Source organism: Callospermophilus lateralis, chromosome 1, assembly GCF_048772815.1.
Source record: "Callospermophilus lateralis isolate mCalLat2 chromosome 1, mCalLat2.hap1, whole genome shotgun sequence".
Taxonomy (NCBI): domain Eukaryota; kingdom Metazoa; phylum Chordata; class Mammalia; order Rodentia; family Sciuridae; genus Callospermophilus; species Callospermophilus lateralis.
The window spans coordinates 212,228,573-212,245,596 of NC_135305.1; the positions used below are offsets into that span (position 1 = coordinate 212,228,573).

The window sequence follows — 17,024 nt, forward strand, 5'->3', positions numbered from 1 at the left end:
CTGATTACTTTGATTTTATCATTACATGTAGCATGCATGCATTGAGATATAACATGGTGCTATCAACAAATGCCAGTATTTTGTATCAATAAAAATACAAATGCTCACACCTCAGTGTAGGTAATCATAAATTAAAAATCCCATTTGTATTCAAACAAAATTACAATGACTGGTAAGACAGTGAGTGCATAGATGATCCAAAATGTTGCAATAGGAACCGTCCCTAAATAGGAACAAACCCTTAGGATGATGACAAAAATGAGGTGCCCTAAAATACAACAAACAGAGATAGGGAGAATATTGCATGGAGGGGACGTGGCTCCAGGATCTCCAGTATGATGGAATTATGATTCAGGAGAGACGTGCATCCACCCTTTCACTGAGAGGCATCATCTTGGTGAGTACTCTCCCCAGGGCCACCTTGATGTCCCTGTTCCTCAGACTGTAGATGAAAGGGTTCAGCATGGGGGTGACCATGGTGTATGCTACTGAAGTCATCATACTCATTCTGGAAGACAGTGTGGCTACAGAACTGAAGTAGACCCCAAGGCTACTGCCATAGAACAAGGAGACCACCAGGAGGTGAGACCCACAGGTGGAGAAGGCTTTGTACCTGCCTCTGTCTGATGAGATCCTCAGGATGGAGGAGAAAATCTGAGAGTAGGAGAAGAGGATGCCAGTGAGAGGGAAGACACCCAGGATAATGGCTGCAGAGTAGACCACTATGTTGTTGATTAGTATGTCAGAGCAGGTGAGCTTCAGGATTTCAGGAAGATCACAGAAGAAGTGAGGTATTTCTATTTTTGTGCAAAAGGACAACCTCAAGATTGTCAAGCTATCTGGGAGGGAGCCTAGGACACTGACCAACCAGGACCCCAGAGCCATGAGCAGACAGAGACGTGGGTTCATGATAGCCACATAGTGCAGGGGGTGACAGATGGCCACAAAGCGGTCATAGGCCATTACTGTCAGGAGCAAATTGTCTTGGCATCCAAATAAAACGAAAAAATATACCTGTGAGATGCAGCCTGCAAAGGTGATCCCTTTACTGTGAGTGTGGATATTCCTGAGAGCCTTAGGGATGGTGGTGGAGGTGAAGCCAATGTCAGCCAGGGACAGGTTGGAGAGGAAAAAGTACATGGGTGTGTGCAGGTGGGAGTCTGAGATGACAGCCAGGATGATGAGCAGGTTTCCTGTGACTGTGACCAGGTACCCGGACAGAAGCAGGCCAAGGAGGAGGTACTGCAGGTCAGGGTCATCTGTGAATCCCAGGAGGATGAAGTTTCCCGTTCCTGTTTGGTTTCCTCTTTCCATGTTGCTGGTGTGTTTGCTCTGAGGAGGGAGAGAAGGAACTCCAAATTCCCTCCAGCTAGGGAGGCTGAGGCAGGAAGCTACAAGTTGAAAGCCAGGCTCATTATCTTAGTGATATTCTATCTTAAAATAAAAAATAAAAAGAGGGCCTGGGCATGTAGCTCAGTGCTTAAGTTTCCCTGGATTCCATCCCTGGTTCCCACCCCGCACCGTTCTTTCTCCCCCAAATAAGAATTTCAAATAGAGATTCCCCAGGACGCCCCAGTGTCTTTTATTGAAATTTTGTGAACTCAATAAATTATTTATTTTATCTTATCATTTGGCCTCTTGGCTGACAAGTTTCAGATACCATTTGTACACCCCCAAAAAACAAATCCAGACATGGTTCTATGTCAGTTCTTCTCAAGTGGTGTTCCCAAGGAGTACCTACTTGGGCATCATATGGAATCTTCCTGAAATGTGCATTCTGATGCACACCTCACCTGACCACCTGAACCTCCTGCTGTAGGTGTGAAGCTGCCCTCTGTGTCTTGAGAAGCCCTGTCAGGATTCGGAGGCTCACTCCTGCTTGGGAACCAGGGCTCTGGACCTTTCCTGCATCCCCACCCAATCCTCTTTCCCCAGGTGCTCTGCTGCGTTCTGCCTCATGCTCATGGGAATTATCATCTCCTAGGCAGATTGCTCTGTCAATGTAAAAGCTCTCTCGGTTACTATGCTTCTTCTCTGTGATTTCCTCATATCTTATCCTGTGGACGTGTGGTCTTTTTGCTAGAAATATCAACATCTTCTGTTATTATTATTATTCCCAATTCTATTTCGTTTTTCACTCACCTGGCATGCGTGAGGCACTGGGTTCGACCCTAAGCACCACATAAAAATAAAATAAAGATATTGTGTCCATCTATTTTGTTTTAATTTCCACTTTAACCATATAGATTGAAATTTCATGGAATTTCTAAGTATATAAATCCTAGAGTTTCTAAATGTAGGCATGAGTCTTATGCACATTTAAAAAAAATCACATGAAAATATTCCATTATGGCAAAATGGCTCTTCAAATCTTGCCCATTCTGGACACTTGGTTTCTGTATGAGTAAGATTGTTGATGTTAATTTTAAGTTTATATTCTTTTCTCTTATGATAATCTGCAAATGACTTCTGTCCTTTTTTAAAAATTCAGGTACTTCCTCTGTCACATGCATATAAATGATTGACTTAAACTGACCATTTATCAGGCTGCCAGATTCATATTGTAAAAAATTGTCCATCTTTTGATGCATTTAAAAGTCCAACAGAGAAAGTTGCCTAGCATTATTTCTATTAGAATTCTATTTCTAGTTTCAATTTATTCTTGTAGATTGTTAGATCAGCACTATTGGAAGTAAAACACTATTGGAATTTTGTCAGAGATTGCCTTAAAATTTTAGGATAATTTGGAAAAAAGATGACATCATAACAACATTCAGATTCTCATAACAGTAGCAAGAACTTGCCTCCATATATTTCAATCATTTTTAGGCAAATATTTCTGATTTTTAAAAGAAAATGTAAATCAGGGGCTGTGGATATGGTTCAGTTGGTAGAGTGCTTGCCTCACATGCACAAGGCTCTGGATTCAATCGCCAGTACTACCAACAACAACAACAAAAATGCAGATCATATTCAATTCTTGTTGATACTATTGAGTGTATTTAAGCCCTTAATGCTGTTGAGAATGATGATCCCCAATATCATATCCACTATTGTGATTATTATCAGAAAGTGTTTTTTTTTGAGTTGATGAAGTGTCATGTAATTTTTCTGTACTTTCTTTTTATTTTGTGAAAATTTTTATAAAAATCCACTTTGCCTAAATAATATCAACTTATAACACCTATATTTTTTAATCTTTATTTTTTAGTTATAGGTGGACACAATATCTTTATTTGTTTTCTATGTGGTGCTGAGGTTCAAACCCACTGCCTCATGTGTGTTAAGCAAGCACTCTATCACTGAGCCACAACCCCACCCCGATAACAACTATCCTTTTTATTTGGTTTTATTTTATTGCTTTGAAATTCCAGATCCCTGTTAAGATTTTGTGTAAGATATGGAATTCTTTGTTTTATCACATAATATGATGCTCAACTCATATTAAATGGTATGATATTAACTATGTAATTTTAATCCTGTGAATGTGCATTGCTTATCCCTGCATACTTTTGAGGAACTGTTTAAAATTTTCAGTAAGAGTGTAATTACTTATGTAGCTATTTGAAAAATATAATGTTGACTGCAGTCTCCAATGAATTTCAAGCCTTCAATGTGGAGCAAGAGACCAAAGCAGCTATGTATGAAAACACAATGTCATAATAAAGTAAACATCTACATGGGTGTGAGTAATATCTAAAAGTAGAGGAACATCCTTAATTAAAATTATTTGTACAAGTAAAAAAACCTTCAGTAATTAGGACTTTATATTGAAAACATCTGAAGGAAAAAATGCTCAAGGTAGAAAACTGCAAAAATAATCTATTTGGCAGTCAAAGTTAATGTATTTCAATACTACAGTCTCATAAATTAGGATTCATGCATTGTTTGTAAAAAGGTAGAAAGAGTCATAGATTCATTAAAGGAAATATAAAAAAGGTATTAAATGTTTGAGAAGATTTTCATTCTTACCATTAATTTATAAAAGTGTAATAAAAATAAGATTCCATTTTCGTGGAATTTATTGAGAAGGCCTTTTTCAAAAATAGTAACCATGCCAAATTCTGTGATGGGGAAAGGAAGTAATATTTCAGGTACTGATATGAGAGGATACTTGGTTCGCCTTTCTGGGCCACAGAAATTAAATCAGCAAATAGCCCTTTTATATATTCTACAAGAGCCATTGGCATATGACCAGGGATCTCCTGGAATATTGACAACATTGTTTCTTTTTGGATTTGCTTCTTAATATATCATATAAAAACTGCAAATGAATACATAAGTCAATCATCCTTAAGAAATAGCAAATTTAAAAACTTAAAATAGTTGGAAATAAAAATACCAATAGGCAAAACTAAAGCAGCAAGGAGCATAAAATGAAGGTAAAGGCAGAGCTAGAGGACTAAAAAGGAGAAAGATCCTAGAATTGAAAAACAAATTCCAGAACTAATTCTACAGCATCCACAACTAGAAAAAGTCAGACATCAAATGAAATGGATTAAAGGAGACAAGAGGAGGAAGGAGCAGGTGTGATGTGGAGCAGTAAATTCCATGCATGTGTGATTAGGTAAAATGACTTCAATATTATGTAAAACTACAATGCTCTAATAAACCCTTCAAAAAGACGAAAAGTCAATTGAAATGTCTAGAATTTGGAATGAGGAAAATGAGCACAGAGGTAAGGAAATGCTTGATCTTACACGGTAATATTTCCTACACTCTAAGTTGCAGTTATTAATTTGCAGTAAGTAGGTGGGGCTAGGGAAGAATAGATGTATCTGGGGGTTAGATGGAGGGGAGTGATGGGAGGGGAAGGGATCTGGAGGTAGGAAGGAGAGTAGAATGAGTTGGCCATAATTGTCCTATGAGTATATTTGATTACACCAGCTGTGTGATTCTCTATCTGTACAACCAGGAGAGTCAGCAGTTGTACTCCAATTCTGTATGACGTGTCAAAATGCATTCTACTGTCATGTATAACTAATTTGAAGAAAGAAAAAATAAATAAAATGAATGAAATAAATATGTAGTTATCCGAGAGTAGAACTTATTTCTGGCAATTGTCCAAAGTTGATGGAGAAAAACAAATCAAAAACGAAGGAAAGAAGTCAATAAATTACAAAACTTACCACAAAAAATGCTCTGGAAGGAACTTGAGGTGGGAGCAGAAGCAGAATTCTCCTTTAAGTGAAGAAGAAAACTAAGTTTCTCATCACTAATCATTTGTCAGCAGCCTGGAAGTGCAAACCAATGCAATAGAAGGAGAAAAAGTCACCAGAGATCTGAACATGGAAAAGGCAAGGTGTCCACTGGGGAATGATCTTGGCCAAATTCTACTCTTATATCGTGTGCATGTACAAATATGAACCAACAAATCCCACCTATGTACAACCAAAATGCATCAGTAAGAAACAGGGAAGAGGCAAGGTGTGGTTTATGGAGGATGGAGTGGCTTTAGATGACAGATTGGTGGCTTCAGACCTATTGTACCTGGGTGTGATTTTACTAAGCCTGTTCACAAAAAACCAATATGTGAAGAGGCCACTCCAGGTGGCATCGAGGAAAATGGCACGTTGAGATCTTTGGCAAACATTGCTTCTCCCTCTCTAGTAGTGATTTTCCAATTTCAGCTGTAACAGAGAAGTCTCAGTATTCTGTGTAACTTTTCTATTCATGTAACTTATTTGAAAATCAGGTGATAGAAGGAGGAAAAATTTGCATTTGTACATGCAGCAAATTTATTAGAAAATAGATCTCCAACATTCCAAATATTAATGAAATTTACAGCTCCTAGAATGGGGATCAGAACCTTACAAACACACAACAGATGAGTTTTATTTTGTATAGCTATTTGAGGACCTGCCTGTGTTCAGCACTTGGTTTATGATTTATATACCTTGATTCATTATGTCATCATTGCTGTTTTTATATAAGTACAAAAAGTGTTAAAATAATGCAATGATAATGATAAATAGGAGTAGACCCTCGCTACCTGTTAGAGAGTATCAACATTTTCTCATGCCTGATTTACTTTAACTTCACCCCAATATGATTCTTATGAAGTGAACACATTGTGATCCTTATTTTATAAATATGGAAACTGAGACCAAAAAAAAAATCTTCAGTAATGTGATGTCAGCAAGATGTATGGCTCAACTTGTGATAACTACTCAAGATCAAAAAGGAGGTACTTTGAGTGAATGAAAGAGTAGTTTTATACATAAAAACCAAAGAAGCTTCTTTGATGGGGGAGAAGAAAGTCCCCTCTAGTGGCTGCAGAAAAATGGTAAAGATAGCTGTGCAGGAAATGCTTGAGAGTTCCATCAGGAAGGTGGGAGATGCTCAGAACTGGGATCCAGAAAAGAGAAGGAAGATGAGAGGAGAGGGAGAGAAGTCGAGAGAGACAGGAGCTGACTGCACAGATGGCTCTAAGTGAGGGGCCCTCCTCACTGCAGAGTCCCCACTTGGGCCACCAAGGCTCATCCTGTGAGCCCTGTGCTGTCTCCTACCTGCTCCCACATCAGCAGCTCTGGGGTGAGCTCCTGCTTCTCCTTCCCTGGGTGATGAGGGTCAGCTCAGCCCTGATGAAGGCCAGGAGGTGGCCTCAGACATGAGTGCTCTTCAAGGTCCAGGTGAAGCTTCTCATTCCTGGCAGAGCTCAGCTGTGGGTGAGAGGATCACGGGGCATATTTACTATTTCCAGGGCCTGGGAGGTTGAATTCTCATGAATGCTCATTAAATTAATTGTTGCATTGTTGTCTATTCTCAGAGCAATTGAGTTTCCATTTGTGGGAAAAAAACAAACAGAAAGGCAATTGTGCTTGTAGCCAGTTTGCATCATCTTTTTTTTTTTTTTTTTTTTTTTTGCAAATATGTACACTCCTTCCCTGGGGCACTGGCTCATGGTGTGCTTTCTCCCTGGACTTAATCTCAACTGATCCTTGGCTTTCCCCATGAGCTTTTCCTCAATAAGTGATACAGAGTCTCTTTGTCTACACACACAAGTGCAGACACCATTTCCAAGCCCATGTGAGTCCTTGAGCACCTTCACTCGGGGCTGTGGACAGGACCACCCCTTACCCCACATGTGTTCCATTGATGTTGTCCTGGCATTTGTCCTCACTATTGAAGGTGCAGTGAAGACAGTGCATCAGGTGTGTAGTTACAGAGGTGTGTGGTGAGAGGTGGGCTGACCTTACAGGCTTTCCAGATTCAGAGCAAGCTGAATATATGACCTGAATATTCCAGTCCACAGAGGAAGGACCAGCTTTAGAATTCAAAAAAACACGATTTTTTATGCTCTTAAATCAAGGATAACTAATATGATTGACGCCCTTCTGTGCTCATTCTTGGCACAAAGTTATCAGGCCTTTAGAAGTGTATTCTAAGAAGGGATCTGTGAAGTCAAATTTTGGATCCCTAGGAAATAGAAAGGGAGGATATTCAGAGTGCAACGTGTCCTCGGATCCTTGGATGTAGAAGAGAGGCAGAAAAGTCAGTGCCTGAGTGATGCAATGTGTGGGGTTTCACTCAGCCATTGCTGGATTTGAACGTGGATGTAGAGCCCAGGCACCCAGGCATGTGGGCAGCCTCTAGAAGTCAGAAAATATAAGGAAAGGGATTCGTCCTCCTCAGATCCTCTGAAGGCTCACAGACCTGCAGTCACCTTCATTTTTTCCCATAAGTTCAGTTTGCACTCTGACCTCCTGGATCATCCATTGGTGTTCAGTTTAAACTCTGAAGTTTGCTGGAATTGGCTCCATCAGCAATAGGAGGGGAGGACACATCGTAACCCTGACCTTGATGTTTCAGGCTGGGTCTATCCTGACCCTAAGTCAACTCTGCTCTTAAGAAGCTGAGGATATATATTGAAAAGGCAATTTGGCCATTTTTTTTCTTCAAAGAATAACAGAACAAGATTGTTATAAAATAGAGGAGTAAATAAAGAACATTTGTCCTTTGAAAATATGAACGAAGCCTGTACTCATCCAGGTAGTGTGGACTTGATTCAAATTTAAAAAGAAACATCAATACAGCAGAACAATAAAACACAAATCCAATAAAATGAGAAGTTAACTAAGTGGCATCAAAATCAATGTAGAATCAGGTAGACCAGGGCCTAGTTCTTGTTTCAGAGATCTTTGTGGACCAGTCAGTGAATGGCTTGTTGATTGGCACCACAGAAGTCATGTTATAGCCACCAAAGTCTCATGATAGGTCCTTCCACTCTCACCATTGCTATTTCCGATGCAGATTAGTCAAACCCAAAGGACTTCAGTGGGCTCACTGGCACAGATGCCCATGTGGCTGAATGTATGTGTTATCATTTGAGTTTTGATCCTAACTCTGCCCCTGGGGTTGCAAGAGTTTATAACTGTGCACAGCAGTGGTTCCCTGGTTGTGACAAGTCTTACAGAGGAGCTGAAGGAACTTGCAAAACATGCCTGGTACTGGGGCCAATCACATCCTCGGACCAGAGGGGAAGCTAGCCAATGTTCCAAATGGTTCCTTTCTTGTTCAGGATAGTTCCATTGACTATTATCTTCTAAGCATGAGCTTTCTTTCCCATGGAAAAACACTACCCACTAGAATGGAGTACTCCAAAGGTAGGTTTAGCTTCTATGAACAACCAGATGTGGAAGGACACATGTCCATAGTTGATTTAATGCAGTATCCAGTCAGGGACTCTGAAAATGGAGCTTTTTGTTATTGAACATCTCAGTGCCTGGATCTGCAACCTACCCCTTCAGACTGACCAATCAATCAAATGTCGAGGTTCAGGCAGGCCCTTCTCTGCAATACCTGTGTCTCTCGTTATACCTCTGTCTACAAGGATAGACCTAATTCAGAAACGGCTTTTGACAAATATAATGAAGAACTATTTCTAGGAGAAGCACTACAAAATATTCAGATTCCTGCACCTTGCACTTTTGGAATAAGAGAGACTGAAACATAATTTATAACATCCATTGCCATCAGAATCTTTTGCCGCCATAACTATTCTAGATTTTTTTTTTAATGTAAAAGTGTCATCAGTTTGTTTAGGGGTGGGGAAGTGTCTGCAAGGTGTCTTGGTTTATTTTGTTTCCTTAAAAATGGATGTTTTGAGGTTCTAGAAGTGGAAATTATCATTCATTTGTGTGCAGAAAAAGTCACAATGTGACATTCTTCTTAATGGCCCCACCCCCAGTCCTTTGCCGCTATCCACCATGGTTTTTAATAAGTAAAAGCACATTTCATGTGTTTTCACCATAAGTAAATTGAATGAAACTTACAGAATAAAAATTTCTTTGTCTTTTAAAATGATCCATTTTCAAAAGTCAGTGTTGAATTGTCCTGTGGTAAATAATTTACATATACATTGAAAATGACTTTTTAATACCATACTTAAAAACTTATTTAGAATTATGAATTGACATCATCTAAGTTAATGGGATGCAAATGTGACACACATCTTTTACAACACTCATCTAAATTATTTTTAAAGTTGTGTTAATATTTTTGGTTGTGAAAAGTTGTGTTTTTATGTTGTCTTCATTTTCATCTTGTGGTTTGTCTACTTTAATAAATGGCCTTATATTAAAAATTTTAAAGAAATATAAACCAGCATTTTAGCAATCATGGCCTTTTCTGTTATTAGACCCGGGGACAAGTTGGCATAGCATAAAGACTTAGAGACTGGAATGATGACTAGAGAAATGAGATCAGTTCCTGCAAGAGCATTGATAACAATTCCTGCACTGTTCCTTTAGTAAATGTTTTATCTGTGATTTCTTTAGTTCAGTCAATATTTTCTTGGATGAACTTGATAGTACACCTAGTTTTCATAAATGGACTGATTTCTCTGAAACTGTTAAAGTTTATATAGAAGTTTGAGGTTGATTTGAGGAGAAAGAAAAGATTGTTTTAAAGTTGGATTAGCAAGGATGGTGGAATGTGATAGACATCATCATCCAAAGTATATGTATGAAGTCACAAATTGGTGTCAACATACTTTATATGCAACCAGACATTCGAAAAATTGTGCTGTATACATACATGTAATAAGAATTGTAATGCATTCTGATGTCATTTTTTTTAAATCAATAAAAAAGTTGGATTTACATTTTTCTTTTATGTAGTCACAATAAAACGTGCTAGATTTGACAACTTCTTGTCCCTACCCCCAATAAAATCAACCCTTAGTGACTTGAATTGAAATAAAAATAAAGCTCTATTGCACAGTAGAAGACAATAGTTCATAACAATTGATTACATAATTAACTAGAGGAAACAAGCATGAAGTGTCCCAGTAAAAAGAAATCATAAAGGTTTCAGGAGATGATTACCTTGATTTGATCATTCAACATTGTACACCTGCACTGAGATATCATAATATACCAGTACAATGTATCAGTCAGAACACAAATGCCCACACCTCACTGTACGTAATTGCAAAAGAAAAAGCTCAGTTGTATTCATGCAAAATGACAACTATTGTTTAGATAGCATACAGGTGAATCAATATGTTGCATTATGAACAGTTCTGAGGCTGGAATGAGCCCAATGAGTGAAAATGAGATGTACTAAAATATATAAAACAGAGGTAACACATGTGGATGGAAGGGGTGAGGTTCTCTAGTATGGTGCACACTGTGACTCAGGAGAGACGGGCATCAAACCTTTCACTGAAAAGCACCATCTTGGTGAGGACTCTCCCCAGGGCCACCTTGATGTCCCTATTCCTCAGACTGTAGATGAAAGGGTTCAGCATGGGGGTGACCACGGTGTACATCACTGAGGCCATCAGATTCATCGTAGAAGACTGTGTGGCTACAGAACTGAAGTAGACCCCAAGGCTACTGCCATAGAACAAGGAGACCACCAGGAGGTGAGACCCACAGGTGGAGAAGGCTTTGTACTTGCCTCTGTCTGATGAGATCCTCAGGATGGAGGAGAAAATCTGAGAGTAGGAGAAGAGGATGCCAGTGAGAGGGAAGACACCCAGGACGATGGCCACAGAGTACACCACTATGTTGTTGATGAGTGTGTCAGAGCAGGCGAGCTTCAGAACCTCAGGAAGATCACAGAAAAAGTGAGGGATTTCTATTTTTGTACAAAAGGACAGCCTCAAGGTAGTCAAGGTCTCTGGCAGGGAGCCCAGAATACTGACCATCCAGGATCCCAGAGCCATGAGCAGACAAAGCTGTGGGTTCATGATGGCCATGTAGTGCAGGGGGTGACAGATAGCTATGAAGCGGTCATAGGCCATCACTGTCAGGAGAAAGTTGTCCTGGCATCCAAACACAAAGAAGAAGCATATCTGTGAGATGCAGCCTGCAAAGGTGATCCCTTTGCTGTGAGTGTGGATGTTCCTGAGAGCCTTGGGGATGGTGGTGGAGGTGAAGCCAATGTCAGCCAGGGACAGGTTGGAGAGGAAGAAGTACATGGGGGTTTGCAGGTGGGAGTCTGAGATGACGGCCAGGATGATGAACATGTTTCCTGTGATTGTGACCAGGTAGATGGCCAGAAGCAAGCCAAAGAGGAGGGATTGCAGGTCAGGGTCATCTGTGAATCCCAGGAGGACGAAGTTGCCAGCTCCTGTTTGGTTTCCTCTTTCCATGGTGCTTGTTATTTCCCGAAGAGGGAGAGAAGGAACTCCAAATTCACTCCATCCAGAAGCTAGGCTGACTGAGGGAGGGGGACTGCAAATTGAAAGCCAGACTCAGCAACTTATAAAGGTCCTGTTTTAAAAGAAAAAATAGAAAATCGCCTGTGCATGTATTCAGTGGTTAAGTGCCTCTAGGTTCAAACACTGGTAACTCCCCTCCAAAGAAAGAAATAATTCGAAATAGAGATTCCCCAGGATGCCCCAATGTCTTTTATTGAAACCTTGGGAACTCAAGAAATTATTTATTTTGTTTTATCATTGGGTCTCTTTTCTGACAAGTTTTAATTACCATTTTTATTCCCCAAACAATGAAAGGAACAAACCCTGCATTTATGTCAGTGGTTCTCATATGGTGTCCCCAGGAGGACCACCTGGGCATCACCTGGAATCTTGCTGAAATGTGCATTCTCATGCACACCTCACCTGACCACCTGAACCTCCTGCTGTAGGTGTGAAGCTGCCCTCTGTGTCTTGAGAACCCCTGTCAGGATTCGGAGGCTCACACCTGTTTGGGAACCAGAGCTCTGTTCTTCAGAGCTTGCCTGCATCCCCACCCAATCCTCGTTCCCCAGGTGCTCTGCTGCGTTCTGCCTCATGCTCGTGGGAATGATCATCTCCTAGGCAGATTGCTCTGTCATGTAAAAGCTCTCTCTGTTACTGTGCTGCTTCTCTGTGATTTCCTCATGTCATATCCTGTGGACGTGTGTGGTCCTTCTGCAAGAAATCTCAACAGCCTCTGTATTTATTATTCTTGTTTGTATTTTATTTTAATTACCCCTTTTAACTATATAGATTAAAGAATCATAGAATTTTAAGTACAGAAATGCTAGGTTTTCTAAATGTAGCATGAATCTTAAGCCCATTTTATTTTCACTACATCGAATATTCCATGAAGAGGAAATGGCTCTTCATATCTTGCCCATTCTGGACACTAGATTTATTAGTTTTCTCCATGAGGAAGGCAATTAAGATTAATTTTAAGTTTATATTTTCCTGTCTTATGATAATGTGCAAATAACTTCTGACAGTTTTTTAAAATCGAGTTATTTTTTTTCTGTTGCATTCATATAATTGATTGACTAAAACTGACTATTCATCAGGCTGCCAGATTCCTGTTTTAAAAAAATTGTCTATTTTCATCATATCAAGTAGAGAAAGTTACCTAGAGTGGCTTCTATTGGAATTTTATTTCTAGTTCCAGTTTATTCTTGTAGATGAACTAAAAAATGAGAAAGATCCTGGAATTGAAAAACAGATTCCATAACCAATTCTATAGTTTCCACAACTAGAAAAAGTTATACATGAAATGAAAGGGACAAACAGAACAAGAGGAGGAAGGAACATGCACTGAGGTGCAGGAAATAAAATTCCACGCATGAGTGATTAAAGTCAAAGTGACTCTACCTAAAATTATGTAATTCTCCAATGCACTAATAAAATTGTCAAAAAGCCAATCGAAATGCCTAGAATTAGGAATGAGGAAAATGAACACAGAGGTAAGGATGTATTCAACCTTACCAGATAGTATTTCTTACAACTCTAATTAAAAATAGGTAGCTGTCCCAGAGTAGATCTTATTTCTGGGAATTGTGTAAAGTTGATGGAGGAAAGCAAATCAGTAACCAAGGAATGAATCCAATAAATTACAAGACTTACCGCCAAAAATGTTCTGGCAGGATCTGAGGCGGGAGCAGAAGCAGAATTCTCTTTAAGAAGAAAATGAAGTGTCTCATCACTAATTATTCGTCAATGGCCTGGAAGTTCAAATCAATGCAGTAGATTAAGAAAAACACCCCAGAGACCCGAGTATGGAAAAGGCAACGTGTCTACTGGGGAATGATGTTGGCCAAATTCTATTGTTATATCATGTGCATGTACGAATATGTACCAACAAATCCCACCTATGTTCAACCATAATGCAGCAGTGAGAAATAGAGAAAAGGTAAGAAGTCCTTTTTGTTCAGGATGTACTGGCTGCAGATGACAGACTGAGAGCTGTAAACCTATTGTAACTGGGTGTGATTTTACCAAGGCTGTTCCCCCAAAGGCAATGTGTAAAAAGTAGAGGCCGGGCTGGGGATGTGGCTCAAGCGGTAGCACGGGGTGCTGGGTTTGATCCTCAGCACCACATAAAAATAAAATAAAGATGTTGTGTCCACCGAAAACTAAAAATAAATATTAAAACAAATATTCTCTCTCTCTCTCTCTTAAAAAAAAAAAAGCAGAGGCCATTCAGATGGCTCAGGGCAGATAGCACATTGAGATGTTTGGCAAATATTGCTTTTCCCTAGTTACAAGTTTCCATTTTCATCTCTAAAAGGGAAGTCTCAGTATTTTCTGTAACTTTTCTACTCATCTGACTTATTAGAAAAATAAAATAGCATAAGCAGAAAAAAATTTGCATTTCTAAATGCAGGTGAATTTATTAGAAAATAGATCTCCAACATTCCAAATATTAATAACATTTAAAACTCTTAGAATGGGGACTAGAATCTTACAAACACACAACAAATAAGGGATTTAATAGGTATAGTTATTTGAGGACCTGCCTGTGTTCTGTACTTGTGGTATATTTTATTTACCTTGATTCATTATATCATCATGGCTGTTTTTATATAATGTGTTTTAATAATGCAATGATAATAAAGTACAGGTGTAGTCTCTCACTACCTGATAGGGAGTATTATCATTTCCTCTCACCTGATTTATTTTAACTTCTCCCCAACGTGATTCCTACGTAGTAAACACTATTATGATCCTTATTTTATAAACATAGAAATGGAGTCAAAAACCTTTCAATAACTTGATGTCAGAAGATGTTTGCCTGGAATTCTGTTAACTACACAAGATACAAACAGAGGTACCTTGAGTAAATGAAGGAGTAGTTTTATAAATTAAAAAAAGAAGCTTCTCTAATACAGGAGAAGAAAGTCCCCTCTAGTCGCTTCAGAAAGATGGTGGAGATGGCTGTGAAGGAAACGCTTGAGAGAAGGTCAGTTCCATCAGGAAGTGAGAGATGCTCAGATCTGGGTTCCAGAAAAGAGAGTAAGATGGGAAGAAACGGACAGGAAGAGAAGATGAGAGAGACACAGGAGCTGACTGCACAGATGGCTCTAAGTGAGGGGCCCTCCTCACTGCAGTGTCCCCACTTGGGCCACCAAGTCTCCTTCTGTGAGCCCTGTGCTGCCTCCTACGTGCTCCCACATCAGCAGCCCTGGGGTGAGGGCTGAAAGAGGACTTTCTTTCTTCCAACCCTGGGTGATAAGGGTCAATTCAGCTCTGAGGAAGGGCAGGAGGTAGCCTCAGGCATGGGTGCTCTTCAAGGTCCAGGTGAAGTCATTCATTCCTGGTAGAGCTGAGCTGTGGGTGAGAGGATCACGGGGCATATTTACCATTTCCAGGCCCGGGAGGTCGAATTCTCATAAATGCTCATTAAATTAATTGTTGCAATGTTGTCTATTCTCTGAGCAATTGAGTTTCCATGAATGAGGATCGAACACTAGAAAGGTAATTGTGCACGATGCTAGTTTTGCATCCCTGGGACCATCTTGTTTGCCAGCTATGTCTATCCTTCCCCTGGGGCTGAGGCACATAATGCCATCTTGTCCCTGGACTTGATCTCTACTGATGATTGTCCTTCCCCATGAGTATTTCCTCAAATGTGAGGTGGAGCTCTTTGGTCTCTCCCAAGCATGAGCAGGCAGTATCCAAGTCCATGTGAGTCCTGCACAAGTGAGAGCTGTGCACAGGACACATCCAACTCCACACACAGCTCTTACAGTGACCTTGCCCTTCCAATGACCTTGTTAAAGCTTCTATATTCACCATCACAAGTTCAGTGCAGACGAAGTTCCAGGCATCTGGTTAGGGAAGTGCATTGAGAGGTGGGTCACTTGTATGGGAAGGAGACTGTAGGCATCCACAGCTCTATGTTTCACAACAAGCTGGTGCATGACCCTCAGTACTCAAGGGCAGAGAGTATGGACCATCTTTAACAATTCACAAGGCATTGATCTTTACACCATAAATCAAGCATTTTTTAAAAAAATTCTAGAAAATGATAACAGTAGGACAGAGAGCATTCTTTTTGGGTGACTCAGTTTAGTGTGAAGCAGTATTCAACAGGTGAGAACTTCTCATTAGAAGGGAAGGCCTACCACGGGACTCCTGATGCCCATGTGTTCCAGGGTTGCCACACACCTGGTCCATGCTGTGTTCCTGGATCCACTTCCCATCTTCCTCCTCTCAGGATGAAGCCATCCCTTGCTCACACTTGGTACAAAGACACCAGTCTCTCAAAATCGTCCTATAGGAAACAGCCTGTTGAAACCTAATATTGGATTCAAGGAAAGAAAATCGTGGGAGAGCTCACAAAGTGCAATGTGCAGTGACCCCTGTTTGGGAGCAATGTGGCCAAGTGTTTTCATTGTCCATGTTTCAAGAATGCTTGCTCTAGGGAGAACTCAAATATGCTTATTGTAGCAATGTCCTGAGTGTTGGGACACATAGTTCCACGTCCCCCTTCTGATGTCATAGATCATAGGGCCAAGTCTGTGGTTCCAACGTAGCAGATTTGAAAGGACTTTTGGTAGTTGTTGTATTCGTATGTTCACATGATTTGGCAAAAGAATTAGGCTGTGAATCCGAGTGGGAAGTAGGACCTTCTCAGGTAGATTCTTAGGTGACTGGGGAGGGTGACTTTTATTGTTAGTGATCCTGGGTATTTGAGTGGAGGAATCACTAGACAGTCTTTTATTTTGTGAATACCTTTCAGGCTTGACATCATCAAGGTGGTTTAGAAAGATACCTCAGCCTTCACCATCCCACCTAAAGCTAGGACAGACTGTTATCTACAAGGAGGACCAAGAGCCTATTAAGAAATATCAGCCACATTGTGGATAAAAAAGGACAATGTTTACTTAGGATCATGTAGATGCCAGCATATAGCTAGGAACAAGGAAGATAAGCAGGGGCTATTGGTTTCACCCATGTAGCAGGCGCCATGGGGATTGCTAGCAGCCTCCCCACGGAGGACACCAGCAATAGCCTGCCCAAGACATCACCAATGACTATTTCCCCTGGGGAACTGAGAGAGGGAGATACGGCTCCAGGGTTCTCTTCCCCTCAGGAAGCGACTGCTGTGGAGTCACTTTGGAAAAAATGCTGTTTTCTCCCTCTTCCTGCCAGAGCCCTGACTCCCAGGGTGTTGTTGCTGCCCATTAGGAGTCCACCGTCCAGATCCTGCCCTGTGGCTGAACTAGGCCTGAGCACACTTCAGGTACTGGACTCTTGTTATGGTGAGGCAGTTTTCACTCTCTTATCCAGAGCTGGGACCTCAGTGCACTTGACCATATGCTGGACAGTGGGTCGGTGC

At 40.4% G+C, this 17,024-nt stretch overlaps 2 protein-coding genes across 2 annotated transcripts; both read right to left on the reverse strand.

The window, feature by feature from the left end:
• Nucleotides 1–351: 351 nt before the first annotated feature.
• On the reverse strand, nt 352–1,314 carry LOC143399946 (olfactory receptor 7C2-like). The gene has a single exon (XM_076857159.2). It carries the CDS (start codon nt 1,312–1,314, stop codon nt 352–354), a length of 963 nt encoding a protein of 320 aa, XP_076713274.2.
• A 9,325-nt stretch (nt 1,315–10,639) lies between these two features.
• Nucleotides 10,640–11,602, reverse strand: LOC143399953 (olfactory receptor 7C2-like). The gene has a single exon (XM_076857173.2). The coding sequence runs from the start codon at nt 11,600–11,602 to the stop codon at nt 10,640–10,642; it is 963 nt and encodes a 320-aa protein (XP_076713288.2).
• Nucleotides 11,603–17,024: the final 5,422 nt, after the last annotated feature.

Bases quoted from the DNA above. Each gene is read 5' to 3' on its own strand.
- LOC143399953 (XM_076857173.2), bottom strand. From the start codon at position 11,602: ATGGAAAGAGGAAACCAAACAGGAGCTGGCAACTTCGTCCTCCTGGGA.
- LOC143399946 (XM_076857159.2), bottom strand. From the start codon at position 1,314: ATGGAAAGAGGAAACCAAACAGGAACGGGAAACTTCATCCTCCTGGGA.